Genomic DNA, 16,978 nt, shown 5'->3' on the forward strand with positions numbered 1-16,978 from the left:
ATTTTCTGAATAAAACAGATTTCTGTTCCGGGGGTCCTGCTTTCCTTTCTTCTGTTTAAGGCACAACAATACAGGTAAACCAGAGAAGTGTATTGTTTCAAAGAGGTGGAATTTATCTTATACAGGACTATATATAGAATAGGGGCATTGTTATTTAGTTCTGCTCCCTGTTGCTGTGATTCCAGGATCTGGCACTGAGAACTTTTCCTCTAACTTTAGGATATACAGAACAGTATCTGCTGCAATTTATTTAACTTTATATGTTACTCTCAGACCCTCCATTCATATAGTAACAGAATAACCACTTCCCTACCAGGGTATTTGTCACTTAAAAAAGCAAAGTTTGCTTGTATTATTTACAAATAAGTGCAGAAACAATATACACAATATTTCGTAGGAAGAACACTCTTTTTTCAGGTGTATACCGGCAATAAGACTAAGAGTCCTTTATATACAGGCATTATATTTATATATATATATAGACCATACGATACCGGTTGCAACACGACATCAAGGGACAGCACGCAGGTAAGTAAATCATGAATTTTTTATATTTGATAGAAGACACAAAAACCGACGTTTCGGTCCCCCAGTGGGACCTTTCTCAAGGTGATGCCACTGGGGGACCGAAACGTCGGTTTTTGTGTTGCAACCGGTATCGTATGGTCTGTTATTGCTTTATGGGATAAGCACCAAACTTATTTACTTGCATATGGTGTGCCGGCTGTGCATTGGATTCTATAAATATATATATATATATATATATATATATATATATATATATATATGTAACGGTTTTTGTGAACCGGTCTGACCCCCCCAATCTCATATTGGCCCCTATGGTCTAACCAGTCCCCATTACAGTGTGGTAGTGTCTGGTGGTGCACCTGTTGGCTACAGGACTCCTGAGTCTCCCGCATGATGGTGTATGGGGAGGACCCGTCCAGACAGGCCGCTGAGGTAGTGTGCTGAGTCCTACCTATTTCCAGTGCAGTGCCTCCACCTCATCAGGGTCCCTTCGGTCACTTGGGGATGATCCTGGCGAGGAACTCCTCTGTGGTGCTCCTCTCTGTACAATCACTTCACACATGTACACGAGAGGGTTTGTAATTAAGAGCATCTTTATTGTACGGTGGGCCGTGCTGCCCTCCACAATGGGGTGTATTAGCCCTTCATTGTCACTGCACTTCCCTTTAAAAGGTATAGTTCGCCTTAAATAGGGATTCCCTATCCCAGCCGGGATGTCTTTACTCTGTGCCAGGTCCCTGGACACAGTCTTCTTATTCAGCTACTATAACATAACTCTTAACTGCTCCTACTCTTACTCCTCCTCCAGTAACACACACACACACTTTGGCTCAGTGCTGTGCCTTATGTATACTCTGGAGGCTGACACACCCCTGACATCACTAACCATGGAGTCAGAGCCTGTGACCACTCCCATCCATACATAGGGCACCTCACCAGGGTGTGAGGGCAAACCTCCATAATTACTGCTGGCATGCCCACAACTTACCAGGCCTTACTGTCAGCAGGAGAGATGACTGTAGCCATTTTACATGACCGCTACATTTTGTCCCCCTGGTGAATCCCATCGTCCTCGCTGGGACCTAAATTTGCATACCTTCCTCCATGAAGCACTGTAACACAAAACATAATTGTTAACATCACACAGATTTGCACAATACAACAAAAAATGACTACAGTGACATCTCGCCAAGCCCGCCACGACCAGCAGCCACGAGCCCGCGTAATGTCTCAGTACCCCCTAATAGTAGTGGCTCGGTTCAGGTTTTCTAACCTCTCTACCACCCATGTCCAGGACCGTGACATGATAATGTCTAGGCAGTCCCCTCTCGGGCCTATAGGTCACCTTGTGTTTATGTATGTTCCTCCCTATACTCCACACTCGCATCAGGTGATCTATCCTGTCCTCTGCCTTCCTTCCGGTAACTTCACTCCCCTTACTGACCAGATACATTTCAATGGTTTCCCTAAGCCACCTTTCTCTGTTTTCTTCTATCTCCTCCATGAGGGGTTCAGGGACATAAGGGTACTCCAACCCGTGGGAAGACTTATATCTAGCCATTATTGCCCGTTCCGCTCTACTGATCCTGGTCAGATCAGCCCTACCTGCCCTCCCAGGTAGCACCCATAACAGGGGTTTGTCAGGATCCACAGGGTCTGATAGTGTGTCAGGACCCATGGGCTCTATCTCCCTGTGTTCTATCTTAATCCACCGGTCCTGCAATTCCCTATCTCGTTGCTCAGGGGTGAATTCTCCTTCGGCCCACCAAAAATCTACTACCTCCTCCCTACGGATGAGAAACCGCGTACGGTCCATCCAGGCTACATAGCCTTCAAAGAGTGGGGCCCACCAACGGTGTTCTTTAAACCGGTGCGAATCCCCTGAATCGCTTTCATCCGCACCCCCCCCAGAGAATACCCCCGATGTCCGTGCCGACCGTGGTACGGACCACCGTGATGATCCCAGGGCCTTTTTCTCTGGTTTGTTGGTCGCAGGAGGCAACCACCGGCCTACCGCGGCCTTACCCAATTCTCCCCCACCCCGAGAAATGCCCTCTGTAGCGCAACTGCGCTGTCTTTCCCCAGTCCGTCTCTCCTCCTCCCCCAAAGGTACGTTCACAAGTTCTAGGCTAGGCGGGGACCCCGGGGAACAGGTGATGGGGGCAGGGATTTTACCTAGGGCGTGGGGTTGGGCGTAAGGGCAAGCGAGGGGGCGCAACGGGGCTACGACCCGTTCCCGGCTGTCCATGGATTGATCCAATGAGGATAGCTCACCCTCCTCAGTCTGCGGTTCGCCCATCCAGTTCTTGGGCCCTTTAGGTGATCGGGACCTTCACCCGATCGCCGAAGCATCGCTGCTTCCTTCCCGTCTGTTCCGCCGTCGCCACCGGAAGTGATGTCCTCTCCGGAACCGGAAGTGCCGCCATCTTGAGTTGGACCCCCATGCGGGATCTCTTCCTCTATGACGACATCCGGAAGCTCCGCTGTCGTCTCCACCGGAAGTGGTGTCTTCTCCGCACGTGCGTCTTGGGCCTGGCACGGCCTTGTTTCCGCTACACCGTCTACCGGAGCAAGGTAAGTAAGTGGCCTTCTCTTACCATTCCGCAGAGGTGTAGGCGTCTCTCGCCCGTCGCCGCCATATCCTGGGGCGGGGGGACTCCGTCTCTCGGCTCGCCGATCTGCAGGGGACGCCCGGCTTTCCAGGCTGCTACTCATGCCACGGGGTGTCGTCCTCCCCGGTTCTTTCCTGGGCCTTGATTTCACCTCCGCTAGCTCGCGGAGATCCTCATCCGAGTAGTCTCCCTTCCCCGACTTAGGGGTCACCGATCGGGGCGATAGTCTCTTTCCAGTTCGGTCGGGGGGTGACCCGACCGTCTCGGTTGCTGCTGACCAAGCCGATTTAATCGACTCCAGTCCCCTTTCTCCGGGACTTGCACGACTGATCCACAGTGCACCAGGGGACTCGGCAGAGCGCCTAGCCGTATCCCCCGGGGGGTCAGCAGGTTGGATCGGGATGAACGTCGGCCACAAATATAATGTCCCGCAGTGTGGGCAACGTGCCGCTGTATTAACAGTGCCTCCGGGCAGCCCGCATTGAAGGCAGAGCCCGACCACCGTCTCGGTGTTGGCCACCCTGATTACCAGTAGCCCGCCGGGTACCGAGTAGGTCTGGGTGGAGACCATAGTGCCCACAGTGGAGGAGCAGGCCATCCTTTTAATAGGGTCCACTTTCTGTATGGGTCTCTCCAGGTCAGTGGTTCCTCGCAACTGACGGGTAGAAGTTGCTGGGCCAGCCACTTCCTGCTTCGGCTCCTCCCTCCGCTGACATAGCTGGAACCTGCCCCCAGGGGTTGCAATAATGGGTGGGTCCCACAGGGGAATAGCATGCCCCTTAATTAAGGCCACGCCTTTCTCAGTCCTGGTGGGCGCGGTCTGCGTTTTCGCGCCAGTTTCCCCGTCAGGGTGAGGTTCTTTTCCCGCGGCTAGTTCCCGCCTTCTCCTGGCAGCTGCCCTTTGTGCAAGGTAGCCATCCTTTTTGCACTGCATCTCCGCGGCCGGAACTACTTCTTGTAGTGTCGCCGTCTGGATATCAGTCCCTGGGCCCAGTGGGTGCATTCCCACAGGCCATAGTTGAAAGTCACTCCCCCTGGTGGAAATCAGGGGAGGGCCCCATAGACTAAGCGGTTGACTCAGCACAGGGGCCGAGTGAGTCACTGTCCATGAAGGCGCCGCCATAGCTTTCGTGCCATGCCCCCCATCAGGGCGGGGCTCTGCTGTTCGCGCCATTCCCGGCCAGCTTTTTGCAAGTCCTGAATCAGCCAAGTTCTCTGCGACTGGCCCACGCGGTCTCCCTAGCAAGCGGGAGCCGCCATTTTGGATAGCTTTTGAGTCCGAAATGTCAGTTTGTTTTCTTGATAAGGTAGCATTCATTTGGTTGCACGTCCACTGACATCCATCCTCACGGTGCTCCACCCCATTTATCACAATGTCCTCACACTCCTCAAGGGGGCACCTCGGTGTCCCAGACAGGACAAAAATGGGGCAGCCACCACCTTCGCTCCACTCCAGAGCAGATTAGTTAGAGACAGCTCAGCGACAGTTTGCTCTTCAGTGGGGCTCACGCCACGGGTGCCTTCCCCATCAGCCTCTGGTCGCCATTTTGGGCTCTCCGCACCACGCGGATCCTCCATTCCTTGGGTTGTCACGCTCTCGTACCAGTTATCGTATATGGGGCTCCGCTCTGCGGGGCAGCCACCACACCAGTACAATAAAGATTTGCTCAGATGCACCACCTGATCTAGGCTGGACTCATGTTGCACTACCTCAGGCTAGGCTCACTCTCTCAGTGTCTGCTGTAACTCCTTCCTCCCAGTCTGTGCTCCCTATGGTAAGTGTCTGGAATGGGCTAGAGTACTCTGGCTCTGCCATGCAGTACTTTGGGCGTCTACCTCTCTTGGTCAGCCTAGCGCAGACCCTCTCCAGGATTCCTGACCACGTTAACAGGCTATCCCTTTTGGCATCCTACCAACTAGAACTACCTCAAGGTGACTCGGTCAGCTATAGCCCGGCTCCAAACCCCTCACTCCTTTCAGGCCCCTAGGTCGTCCCTGCGAACTGACAATACCCTGTCAGCCCCTGACCACCCCTAGGTCCGTCCCAACGCAGCACAGAGTGGCAGCAGACACTCTCCCTGTTTCCCAGTGTGCCTAGCTAGAGCCTGTCCTGTTGACAGATCTGATCTCAGCAGCTCGCCTCCAAATGTAACGGTTTTTGTGAACCGGTCTGACCCCCCCAATCTCATATTGGCCCCTGTGGTCTAACCAGTCCCCATTACAGTGTGGTAGTGTCTGGTGGTGCACCTGTTGGCTACAGTACTCCTGAGTCTCCCGCGTGATGGTGTATGGGGAGGACCCGTCCAGACAGGCCGCTGAGGTAGTGTGCTGAGTCCTAACTATTTCCAGTGCAGCGCCTCCACCTCATCAGGGTCCCTTCGGTCACTTGGGGATGATCCTGGCGAGGAACTCCTCTGTGGTGCTCCTCTCTGTACAATCACTTCACACATGTACACGAGAGGGTTTGTAATTAAGAGCATCTTTATTGTACGGTGGGCCGTGCTGCCCTCCACAATGGGGTGTATTAGCCCTTCATTGTCACCGCACTTCCCTTTAAAAGGTATAGTTCGCCTTAAATAGGGATTCCCTATCCCAGCCGGGATGTCTTTACTGTGTGCCAGGTCCCTGGACACAGTCTTCTTATTCAGCTACTATAACATAACTCTTAACTGCTCATACTCTTACTCCTCCTCCAGTAACACACACACACACTTTGGCTCAGTGCTGTGCCTTATGTATACTCTGGAGGCTGACACACCCCTGACATCACTAACCATGGAGTCAGAGCCTGTGACCACTCCCATCCATACATAGGGCACCTCACCAGGGTGTGAGGGCAAACCTCCATAATTACTTCTGGCATGCCCACAACTTACCAGGCCTTACTGTCAGCAGGAGAGATGACTGTAGCCATTTTACATGACCGCTACATATATATATATATATATATATATATATATATATATATATATATATATATAAAGCAGAAAATAGCCGTGTTAGTCCAGTTGCGATAGTGCAGAATAAATGAGTTCTTCAGTATTAGGTGATACCTTTTAAAATTGGACTAACAATTTATGTCATAGGACAAGCTTTCGAGAGTTATCCTCTCTTCTTCAGGTCAGCAAATCTGATATATAAAGGTTTCCCCCCTGTATCCCTACCCCTCCCCACCTTTCTTTGACACCGTTCCCTGGCTTCAAACACATTTAACACCCTACCTTATCTACAGTAAATATCTGCTGTTTTTTTCCCCCTCTCTCTACACTGTTTTTGCCATTGAAACCTTTGTATATCAGTATTGCTGACCTGAAGATGAGAGGATAACTCTCGAAAACTTGTCCTATGACATAAATTATTAGCCCAAAAAAAAGGTATCACCTAATACTGAAGAACATATATATATATATATATATATATATATATATATATATATATATCACCAAGTAACTTCTCAGAAAACCCCCAAAAACATACTCTATACCCCTGAACTAGATTGCCCTCTAAAAAATTCAATTTCCTTATACATAAAAAATTATATGAAAACACAAAAACCGCACCAAAAAGACATACAGTAACAACCCTAATTAAAATATATCTTACGAGGTGTTTAAAATACAACCTAGAGTATAATTGATTGTAGTACATATAAGAGTAACAAGGCAGTAAGCGGGGTAGATATCTCCCTTACGGTAGGTAACCTGAGAACCTATATATAATTAATAAAGATTAAGCATGACCCATGAAAAACCGACTAATTATCTCATTTCATAAAAGTGTATATAACAAAAACGTTTTGTATGTGAAAAAAATATATCAATTTGTATCATACAGTATATCAGAAATATCACATATATTAATGTTAGTGACATGTTTAGGGTTATATTATATCCAACTGATTGATGCCTTTTTAAAATCAAATTTCATAACCCATTTCTTATTTATATAGGAATTATATATATTTGTATTTTTTATTTATATTTTGTTTCACTACATACAGTACAGTATTTTCTTTGGTTAATTTCTGTTTAATGTATTCTTATTATTGATCTCCTGTCTAGTCTTTGTGCTTTGTTGTGTTTTGTTTTTTGAGTCACTGTTCTTACATTGTGCGTTTTTTTGTTTGTTCTTTTATGTCATGATTACTAATTGACACCAGTTGTCTATATGTTCTTGGTGGAGGTAAACATTGTACCTTCCTTCCCCAACTGCATACTCCTTGAGAAAGCGCCGCAGTGGACGATAAACCGCGTAGGAGGAGGAGTTTTGTTCTGTTTTGTCCTTTTTTATGTAGCTTAATAAATGGATTTTATTTTTTCAACGCTGGTGAGTTTCCATCATTTTTCCTTTTTGGAGCGGCAGTCCATCCATCCACCCACCTCCCTTTTATAAATAAAAACCTGAATAATTTTGTGTAAGTTACTTTGTAAACACAGTGAGCTTAAACTTGGGAAGGTTTTATTACTTCTGGCTGCTCCCTTTGTCTGAGGTCCAACAACAGTTTGTACATCCAGAGCCTCTACAGTCATATTTAGGGCAGAAATAAAATAAGGTAAATATTCACAATTCAAATCGAATATACTATCTATTTTTCCCATTTCCTCATACTCTTCCAAGAATAAAACAAACGTTATTCAGAATCAGTTTAACTAGAAATAGTATTTCACAAACATAGTGAGACCAAGATAAATGTGTAAAGTGAATCACAGGGCGGCAGTGAAGTCATTTCTTACTAATTACCTATTATCTTTACAAGAGATGTGCACATATGTTGCTGAAGTCTGTGAATCAGGTGTCATTTGCTGGGTGGGAATTTTTGTTAAAAATTTAGCAAAAAATGACAAGCTTTGAAAATAAACCACTATTCTGGGTAAAATCTGGTGAAATTGGCAAAATTTTTATCAATGTAAAAAATGAAGTGAATCGCATATCAACATATTCACAGATCAGTCATGTTTTCCTGTAGATGTGCATTCTTCCTTCAGTATCTCATAATATTGCACCATTAGTGGTTTCACATATACGATATATAAACATGAGAATTATGTATTCAGTAAGGATTGCTGCCTCTGTACCTACAATAATACTGTGTGATTGCAGCTTCAACAAAAACACAAAATAAAATCTCTATCATTTAAGGTGCATTAAAGGCAGAAAATCAGAGAGCTGCCACATCACACAGTTTCCTCCAGCCTGCCCCAGTCCCTAAACCCTCTCCAAGATACATTTTGATTAGGTGACACCTTGTCATTAGACACCTTCCTGCAGCAGAAGACACTGTATATCTCATTCACGTGAATGGGCCATAAGGTATCACCAGAAGGGTTTTATGGCATAGCACCACTAAGTAATATGGGCCAAATAGCTTAAACTATAGATATTCCTGTGCTAGCAAGTAAAGAGAGATAACCTTTAATAATGCATCTACCTACACTCCTCACACACTCCTGCTGAGAAGGGATTTGGAGGATAAACAAGGGCAGACATACTGTAGTGTGATCATTTTCTTCCTAATGTTACAGCCATCTTTTTCCTTTTGATCTCTAGTATTTGTAAGAGAAGGGACTTACCCCACACACATCATTCTGGGGACAAGACCATTGTGTGGTGTAAACTCGTACAACTCATAATTCACCGTGAACACTCCTCCGATGATGATTTCTCCTTCTTTAACATATTTATATTCTTCCACAAATTGTCTCATTTGGAGATCAGGTGCAGGTTTGGAACGCTGAATCACAGATCTGCAAGGAGCCACAAACAGGACTGTCACACAGAACAGTACTGGAAACAAATGAGATACAGTGGGTGGCTTTGTTTTCCGAGATAACACAACATATCCCATTATAATGCAGAATATAACTGCATAGGACTCAATGGCATAGAGCAGCACACATGACAATGAAGCCTGCTGCATCTGTATGACAGTGTAAGGGAACAGAATCATCTTATGCTCTTCTTATATAGCTCAGGGGAATACGTTTCACAGCGTCCTACTGAAGTTATTTCCATCTGTGGTTTGGGACGCCTACTCTTAAAATATGTTACATGTACAGTGTGTCAATCATTAGCTCCAACCAACAGATAAACACAGTCATTGGTTCTGAGTACATGAAGTAAAAGCTTTAATTTTCAGTCCTATCAGGCACCCAAACAATTACAGAATTTAACCTTGTCTATAATTTGAACTTAAGAAAATCTTGTTTTATAGGTTACCATTGTCACGGAAGACCAGGTACTTTTTAAACCATTTATAGATTACCTGGATCATTCATTAGGCAGAACAAGATAGTAAAAACAAATTGCGTTTATTTTGGTGAACCCACGCACAACAAGAAGAGATACACAATGAACAGTTACAAATACACTTACTGGGCGTCTGGGGGGAGGGGGGGAATCTAGGCTTTCCTAGGTGCAGGGCGCCCGCTTGGAGGAGCTTACCCTGACCGGGATATACCCCCGGTTCTCCCTCCTCTTTTGGGCTTCAATTCCTAATCGTGACCAATCCGATTTTGAGAACTTGGGCGCAAAAGACGGGACTTAGGGCCTCATGCAGTAAGCGACGATTATGTGAAATCGGCAAGCTTACCGATTAGTCATGTTATTGGCGATTTTTCCTCTCCGTATGCAGTAAGTGCCGAATACATTCAAAATCAAGGCGAAAACAAATCCGCCCACTCTCACGATGATTAGCCGATCACACACAGGTGTATCGGCGTGCGTGGCGGGGTGCTGTTAGGTTGCCCAATCACAAATCTTGCTGAATCAGGCGAAACAAGCATGTATTGGATAGCGCGCCATATTTAAAGGCAACGTGTACTGCTAATCATTCTCTGTGTTGTTGGGAGTGAGAGAGAGAGAGACGCACAGAGCTTGGTGATTGAAGATTTGCATATTTACTGAGAGACTTGTTGTGTATTGGGAAAGCTTTGTCCTTTGTTGTTTTGTTTTCATCTTTGTCTTGTTTTATATGTGGAAGTGTTTCGTGTGATTGGCTGTACATTTGTTGTCTGTTTTTTGTGAGTGCTGTAAGTATGCCCGCAAAGCGTGGGAAGAGTGATGCTGGTGGGAGTGGGAGTGCTACTCGTGCGAGTACGCGTCGGAGTGAACGTACTGTTCAGGGGAGTGATGTTGCTGAGAGTGCGAGTGGTGTTGCAGGGAGTGGGAGTGCTGGTGCTGCGATTGGTGTTGCTGGGAGTGTAAGTGCTGTTGCTGGGAGTGGGAGTGCTGTTGCTGGGAGTGGGAGTGCTGTTGCTGGGAGTGGGAGTGCTGTTGCTGGGAGTGGGAGTGCTGGTGCTAGGAGTGTGAGTGCTGGTGCTAGGAGTGGGAGTGCTGGTGCTAGGAGTGGGAGTGCTGGTGCTAGGAGTGGGAGTGCTGGTGCTGGGAGTGCTGCTGGTGGCGCAGTTGCTGATGGGGTGTCTGGTGGTGGCGTGTTTGCTGGTGGCCAGCTTTTGGAGGCTCTTCCATTGAAAGAAGGAGAGTCCAGTCAGCACCAGCCAAGCTCTGACCCTAAACCTGCTCGGAAGAAACGTGTGGAGAAGCCACGTAATACTCGCTTCAATGACCAGGAAAATACAGCTCTTGTCACTGGGATTCTGGAGCACTATGACAGTATCTATGGACATTTACTAGGTAAGTGTACCTTTACATTTATTATTCAAATACATGTGATCCTAGGTCATCTGAGTTTTGTTCATATGCAAATATGGGTTCAGAATATCTTTCTATGTTAATTAGTGTGGAAACACAGCTTTTTATCATGCGTTACAAGGACAACTAAACACAGGCGGTCAATTTGCCATAACTGCATAAAATATGAATGCAAGCTTGCTTACATGTATAGGTTTAGTAGTGAATGCTCATGTGCTTCACATATTACACCTAAAACAGCATGTTTGCTATCTCTTGGAACAGCTAGCAGTGTAGGAAACTGGTGCTTGTATTATTATTAATTAACCTCATATATTTTATATGTTTTTCAAGGGCGGACAAGTGCATCAAGCACAAAAGAAATGTGGGACACAATAGTCATTGGTGTCAATGCGTGTGGGAATCATATCAGGGACAAGCGGAATTGTCACAAGAGATTTGACGATATTAGGTCAAAATTAAAAAGGAAAATACAAGACCAACGCGTGCATGCTACTGGCACTGGAGGTGGGCCCACACCACAACGTCTGATATTAACTCCATTGGAGGAGCTGCTTCGGGGAAAATTACTTCCCGTCGTCGTGGAGGGATTGGCTAGTGACCGTGATATTGGAATTTATCCCTCACAATTTCCACCAAGTGAGAAATATTACTGTACTAGGCGTGTCGTTGTTTAAAGTTATTTTGCATATTTACGCAGCTTTTTATAGTGTCTTCCCAATATAAACATACCTACCTCTATATATGTATATGTCTGTTTCTCTCTGTCTCATATATATATATATACACACACACACATATATATATATATATGTGTGTGTGTGTGTGTCAAATTAGACATATCTGTTGTAGTCCTACTAAAAGCAGTAACTAATATACCACGTTGCATTGCATGATCATTTGCATGTGAATTCCCACAATGCTTTGCTGCATTGGAAGCAATTTATGGTGGGCGAAGATGGGGAACAACAGGGTAGCACACATGTGTAACACATGATAATGAGAAATTATTAGTAGCTACAGGTACAGAACATAAATATGTATAATATTATTGTGTATTTTATTTATTTTACTCCTACAAACACGACATTACTGCCTATTTTAAACATGCATCAAATATATTGCATGCAACGGCCTACAAACATCACTTGCACTAACACATCTATAGTTGTTTATGAAAAGGTCCATTTTTGCTTTATGTCATATACAGACAGCATAATGAGGCACACGTAGCATATGTTATGTCATTGTGTTCATAACTTAAACACTGCAGACGACTATTTAGCTCCTCTACCATTGTGTTAAAGCAGCTGCAATTAATATCTCATCACAGCATACACTTCAACAGAGGGGGTGGGGTTCAGCACACACACAAATTACAGGCTCATTTTAGGGTCAACTTAGTTCACACCATTTTCACCTGTTTGAAGTAATTGAAAGGTGTGGCTGATTAGGCTTTTTGGGGAAGGGAATACCGTTCTTACAACATGACTAGCACAACTGAAGTTAATCACACTCATTTGAAAGCTTAACTCTAGCTACTAAATGCCCCAACAACTCATTAGTTATCAAACCGTACGTCACACATTAGTTCACTCATATCTATAGTTGAACTACTATCAACGACACATTATCACACACTGCATGTGTTGTCTTGTTGAGTGACAGCCACATTCAGGTGTGCCACATCTTCTATTAATGTACCACACATATCCTGTACCAAAAACAAAACTTTTTGCAATATGACCACCTTCATGATAACCATTGTGAATGGTCATCTCATGATAGTTATGTACATTATGATACTGATATGACTACACAACATATGATTTTTATGTACAAATTTAATCTATTTATCCTCACGCATTACTGCAGAAACATAGTATGTTGTATGTTAGGGAACTCAAAAGTTCTAAGTACACAGGCATGTACATTGTTATTACAACTATTTATGTTCACTTTCACACACATTTTCGGTTAAGGAACTGATGCTGTTAGGTAATCATAAATACAGAACATACAATAAGTGTTTGTTCAATATTTACACATGTAAATGTAAAACTAATGTTATTGTTATATATAGTTGCCCCTGGAGGACATGTGTCACCTGAGATGGAACAAGTGTCTTCACCTGGGTCATGCAGCTCAACACACCTAGAAGGTGAGTGTATCAGTTGGTGGCCATATAATATGTGCACTTCTATATGTTATGTTGTCATGTTCATTATTTGTTTTGCACATCTTCTTTAAATAGGATTACTTAGTGTCAGTGAAAATGAAGTGTAAGGCAACATGTATTGTGTTAGTGATGTGAACTATCATGTAGGAGTTCTGAGTTTAGAGCAAGTTTTCATTCATTCATATTTCATACTGAGTCCAAACATTATTCGTAAGTCAAGGTAGTTTTTAATGTGAGGTTATAAAACATATGGAAACATGTTAGGTGTTACTTATGACACAGTAGAATTACATAGTAACACAGCAGAGATTAACATGCCATTTAATAATGTGTACATTTATTTGTAGAACATGATGATGAGGATTATGATGATGATGATGATGATGCCGCCATAGACACAGAAATACAAGCAAGTGACCATGAAGAGGCTCCAATTGAAACTGTTTTACCGCCAAATCGTCCAGCAACTACCACATACGATGCAATTGTAGCATCTGAGGGAAAAATTGTGGAAGCAGAAAATCGTCACCATTCTGACCTGATGACAGTGCTGGAAAGGATGATTGCACTGCAGGAAGAAACAGTATCACAATTGGCACATCTCCACAGAGTCTTCATTGAAGTGCCTAAACAGTTGCAAAAAATCAACACCTCATTCGAAGCATTAGTTGTTCAGCAAACCCAAGCAAATTACTTGAGAATGACTAATGTACCACAATTCAACTTCAACACCTCACAGGCAGGATCTTTACATGCTGGTCAGTTTTCACCACATGCATCTGATCTTCATTCCCCAGGTCCGAATGTTACCAGTCAAGTAGCAGACATTGCTGTGCAGGTTCCTGACGACATCCTTCCGCTGCCATCTGTACAAAATCAGCAGCTGACACCTACAAAGGAGGCGACAAAAACAAAACAGCACAAGCAGTTACTACTGACCAGTTTTTGGACACAAACAAAAAAAGACACACATGAAACAGACCAACCATCACTTGTGCAGTGTCTACCAACTTGCTCACATGTGTCAGTGGGCACAAGCCCTGTCTGTGAACAGTCACTGCCCAAAAGCCCTGTAGGTGAACAGTCACTGCCCAAAAGCCCTGTAGGTGAACAGTCACTGCCCAAAAGCCCTGTAGGTGAACAGTCACTGCCCAAAAGCCCTGTAGGTGAACAGTCACTGCCCAAAAGCCCTGTAGGTGAACAGTCACTGCCCAAAAGCCCTGTAGGTGAACAGTCACTGCCCAAAAGCCTTGTAGGTGAGTCACTGGCCACAAGCCCTGCCCGTGAAGTGCCAGAGGCCACTCAAAGTGGCTCTGTTGTGGCTAAAGTTGTTTCAAAACGAAAAAGGAAAATACAAGAGACAACAAGCAGGCCTGTTACACGCTCTCAAAAGGAACAAAAAAAATAAATGTTCTAATTCACTAAATATGTCTTTGGCCTTGTTTTGTTGACTTCAGATTATCTAATTAATATTGTATGTATGCTGAAGACTGTGTTGTTTCCAAACTTTCAAGTATGTTCTTGTACACGTGAACTTCTGGAAATTTTACCAGTCCTAATTAATTAATAGTGTTATTAATATTGATGTATGAATCGTGTATTCAGTAATGGTCCACCAGGAGCCAGTTGCTAAGTTTAGAGAAGCTGCCATTGACTTTGCAGCAAAACATTGCATTTGGGTGTGTTACTTGATGTAATCATTGCATGTGCATATTATTCACATGCAATTTTAAAAACACCTATTTAACTGCAAACATCTTTATTGTACGTGTACAGTAGGATTTTGTGTTAAATATTACTTACCTTTGATGGCCATTGTAATGTTGTCCTTTAATCCTTTATGTGTTCTTGTTTCAAGAACATCTCTGAATTTATACTAATATATATGTAGTATGTATGGATATATGCACACACACACACACACACACACACTGTGTGTGTGTGTGTGTGTGTGTGTGTGTGTGTGTGTGTGTGTGTGTGTGTGTGTGTGTATGTATATATAGTACTATCTAAACTGGTATATATGTATTTACCAAAAACATACACTTCATGCTTCCTTGTGAAAACACACTATTTTAAGAATACAGGCCTAATGTTTGAGAACTATACTAACTGTGAGCCTATAACAGTATTGGCCTAAAACAAATGTTTATTACTTAATTCACTCATGTTTAACACCATTTGAAAAGGTTGCATACAAGGCCTACTTACTGCCATCAATATGTTGTGTGTACTCCTGCATATATATATATATATATATATATATATATATATATATATATATATATATATATATATATATATATATATATATATATTTATATTTATGAGAGAGATATATTTATAGATATATATACAGACGTACTTCTACTGATGCAGACAGGGAGTTAACCAGACTTTCAAATACACACAGAAATGTATGTGGAAAAAAAACATTTCCTTTTGCAGGTGTCTGTGTATTTCATGATATGGCTTTGTAAGCACTATTTTCACACAGTGCTCTATTTTTTTTTTCAAGAAACCACAATGTTACTTAATTAAAAGTCTCGGAATGTTATGAGAAACGAGATAAAAAAGATACATGTTTGTCAGACAAACGGCTATCAGAAACCACAAACGTTCAACCAATTAATTCAACATATCCAATTGGAGCTTCAAAAAAAGGAGTAAGAGTTGATACTTTTTATGACCTTGAAAACGAAACACAGCAAATTGTTATGCATTGACCACTTTCATTCTTAAGAGCAAAGAACAGAGACCTGCACACATTTGTCCTGTTAATCTGCAATGGATGAAGAATTCGTAACGACTATGAATCCGCAAAAAGGGTATAAATTCATGATAGCAGAAGCGATTTTGTCCACTTGCGGACACAAAGCTAACACACGTCAAATCTATGATTTGATTAGAGCCAAATATCCTTATTACCAAGAACGTGGGCATGTGCGCAATTTTAATTCCTCAGTAAGATTCACTTTATCAACTAATGACTGTTTTTAACGTGTGCAGGATAAGCTAGAAGACAGGTATGGTTTCTGGAAGATTGCCAAGGATAAACATTTCACCGTGAAAGAGGGCACACATATTGTGCTTAATGGCATATTTATTCCTAATGCCAATAGCAATGGATCCGCTACTACTGTTCCGTGTGAATCGATACCTGCTGCAATATCTGCACCCTCCATTCCTGAAACCCACATTGTACAACAACATAACTACTATGATTATGTACCAAGCCTTTCAGCTGAAAATGCATTGGAATGGGTACCCGAAGAAATGAACCTACCTCCGGACCAATTGTTTGAAGAAAGCAGTGGCGATTCCTATGAGCGCTTCATGGAGGAGATGTGTGTCATACTGGATTTAGCGTTTGGGTCAAGCGTGGATGAAAATGCCTTGCATTTCTGGAGCGAACAGTTGCAGGCAGACGAAGAGTTAATTCTAGAAGAATGGTAAATATAACAATCGTTATGCGTTGACTCTGCGTTTACATTTTTTTTTTTTTTGTAACCACCATTTTCACTTTCAATGCGTGGATACAGCGTAACATTGCACACAGCATAACATGTAGCGATCACAAACAAATTGTTTCCTAATACAATATAGTAGAACCTGAAAGAGTAGTACACATTGCTGACGGAATAAATATACGTACTTTCCTATCCCTTTAAACATATTAGCAACATTTTACCATAACTCTAACACATACCTGTTTGGTTATCATACAACATCTACAAAATAAAAAACCGGGTCCACCACGTATGACGTGGGACCCTTGTCATGGGCCAAGGCGTCCTTAAAAAGGATTACGGATGTAAGTCCCGCCCCCAAGCGACGTGCGCACCTCAAAGCCTATTGGCTGTCTTGTTTTGTTATAGTAACGGTAACTGCAGTGTGTCATACAGTGGGGGCATACACTGGGCGTTAGCCGAATGTTAATTGAGTGGTAGGAGTGTTAGCGTGCGTTTCACGCTGGCTTAACATGACGTCACACGTATTGCATTTGCGC

General features: G+C 43.6%; 1 protein-coding gene across 1 annotated transcript in view; it reads right to left on the minus strand.

The window, feature by feature from the left end:
- LOC142465673 (vomeronasal type-2 receptor 26-like) overlaps positions 1 to 9,087 on the minus strand; it is a 117,626-nt gene extending 108,539 nt beyond the window's left edge. Inside the window, exon 1 of the mRNA XM_075569889.1 lies at positions 8,711 to 9,087. Within this exon, the coding sequence (XP_075426004.1) occupies positions 8,711 to 9,087 (377 nt within the window). The remainder of the gene's footprint in view (positions 1 to 8,710) is intronic.
- Between the last annotated feature and the right edge of the window lie 7,891 nt (positions 9,088 to 16,978).

This window comes from Ascaphus truei, chromosome 1, assembly GCF_040206685.1.
Source record: "Ascaphus truei isolate aAscTru1 chromosome 1, aAscTru1.hap1, whole genome shotgun sequence".
Classification (NCBI taxonomy): domain Eukaryota; kingdom Metazoa; phylum Chordata; class Amphibia; order Anura; family Ascaphidae; genus Ascaphus; species Ascaphus truei.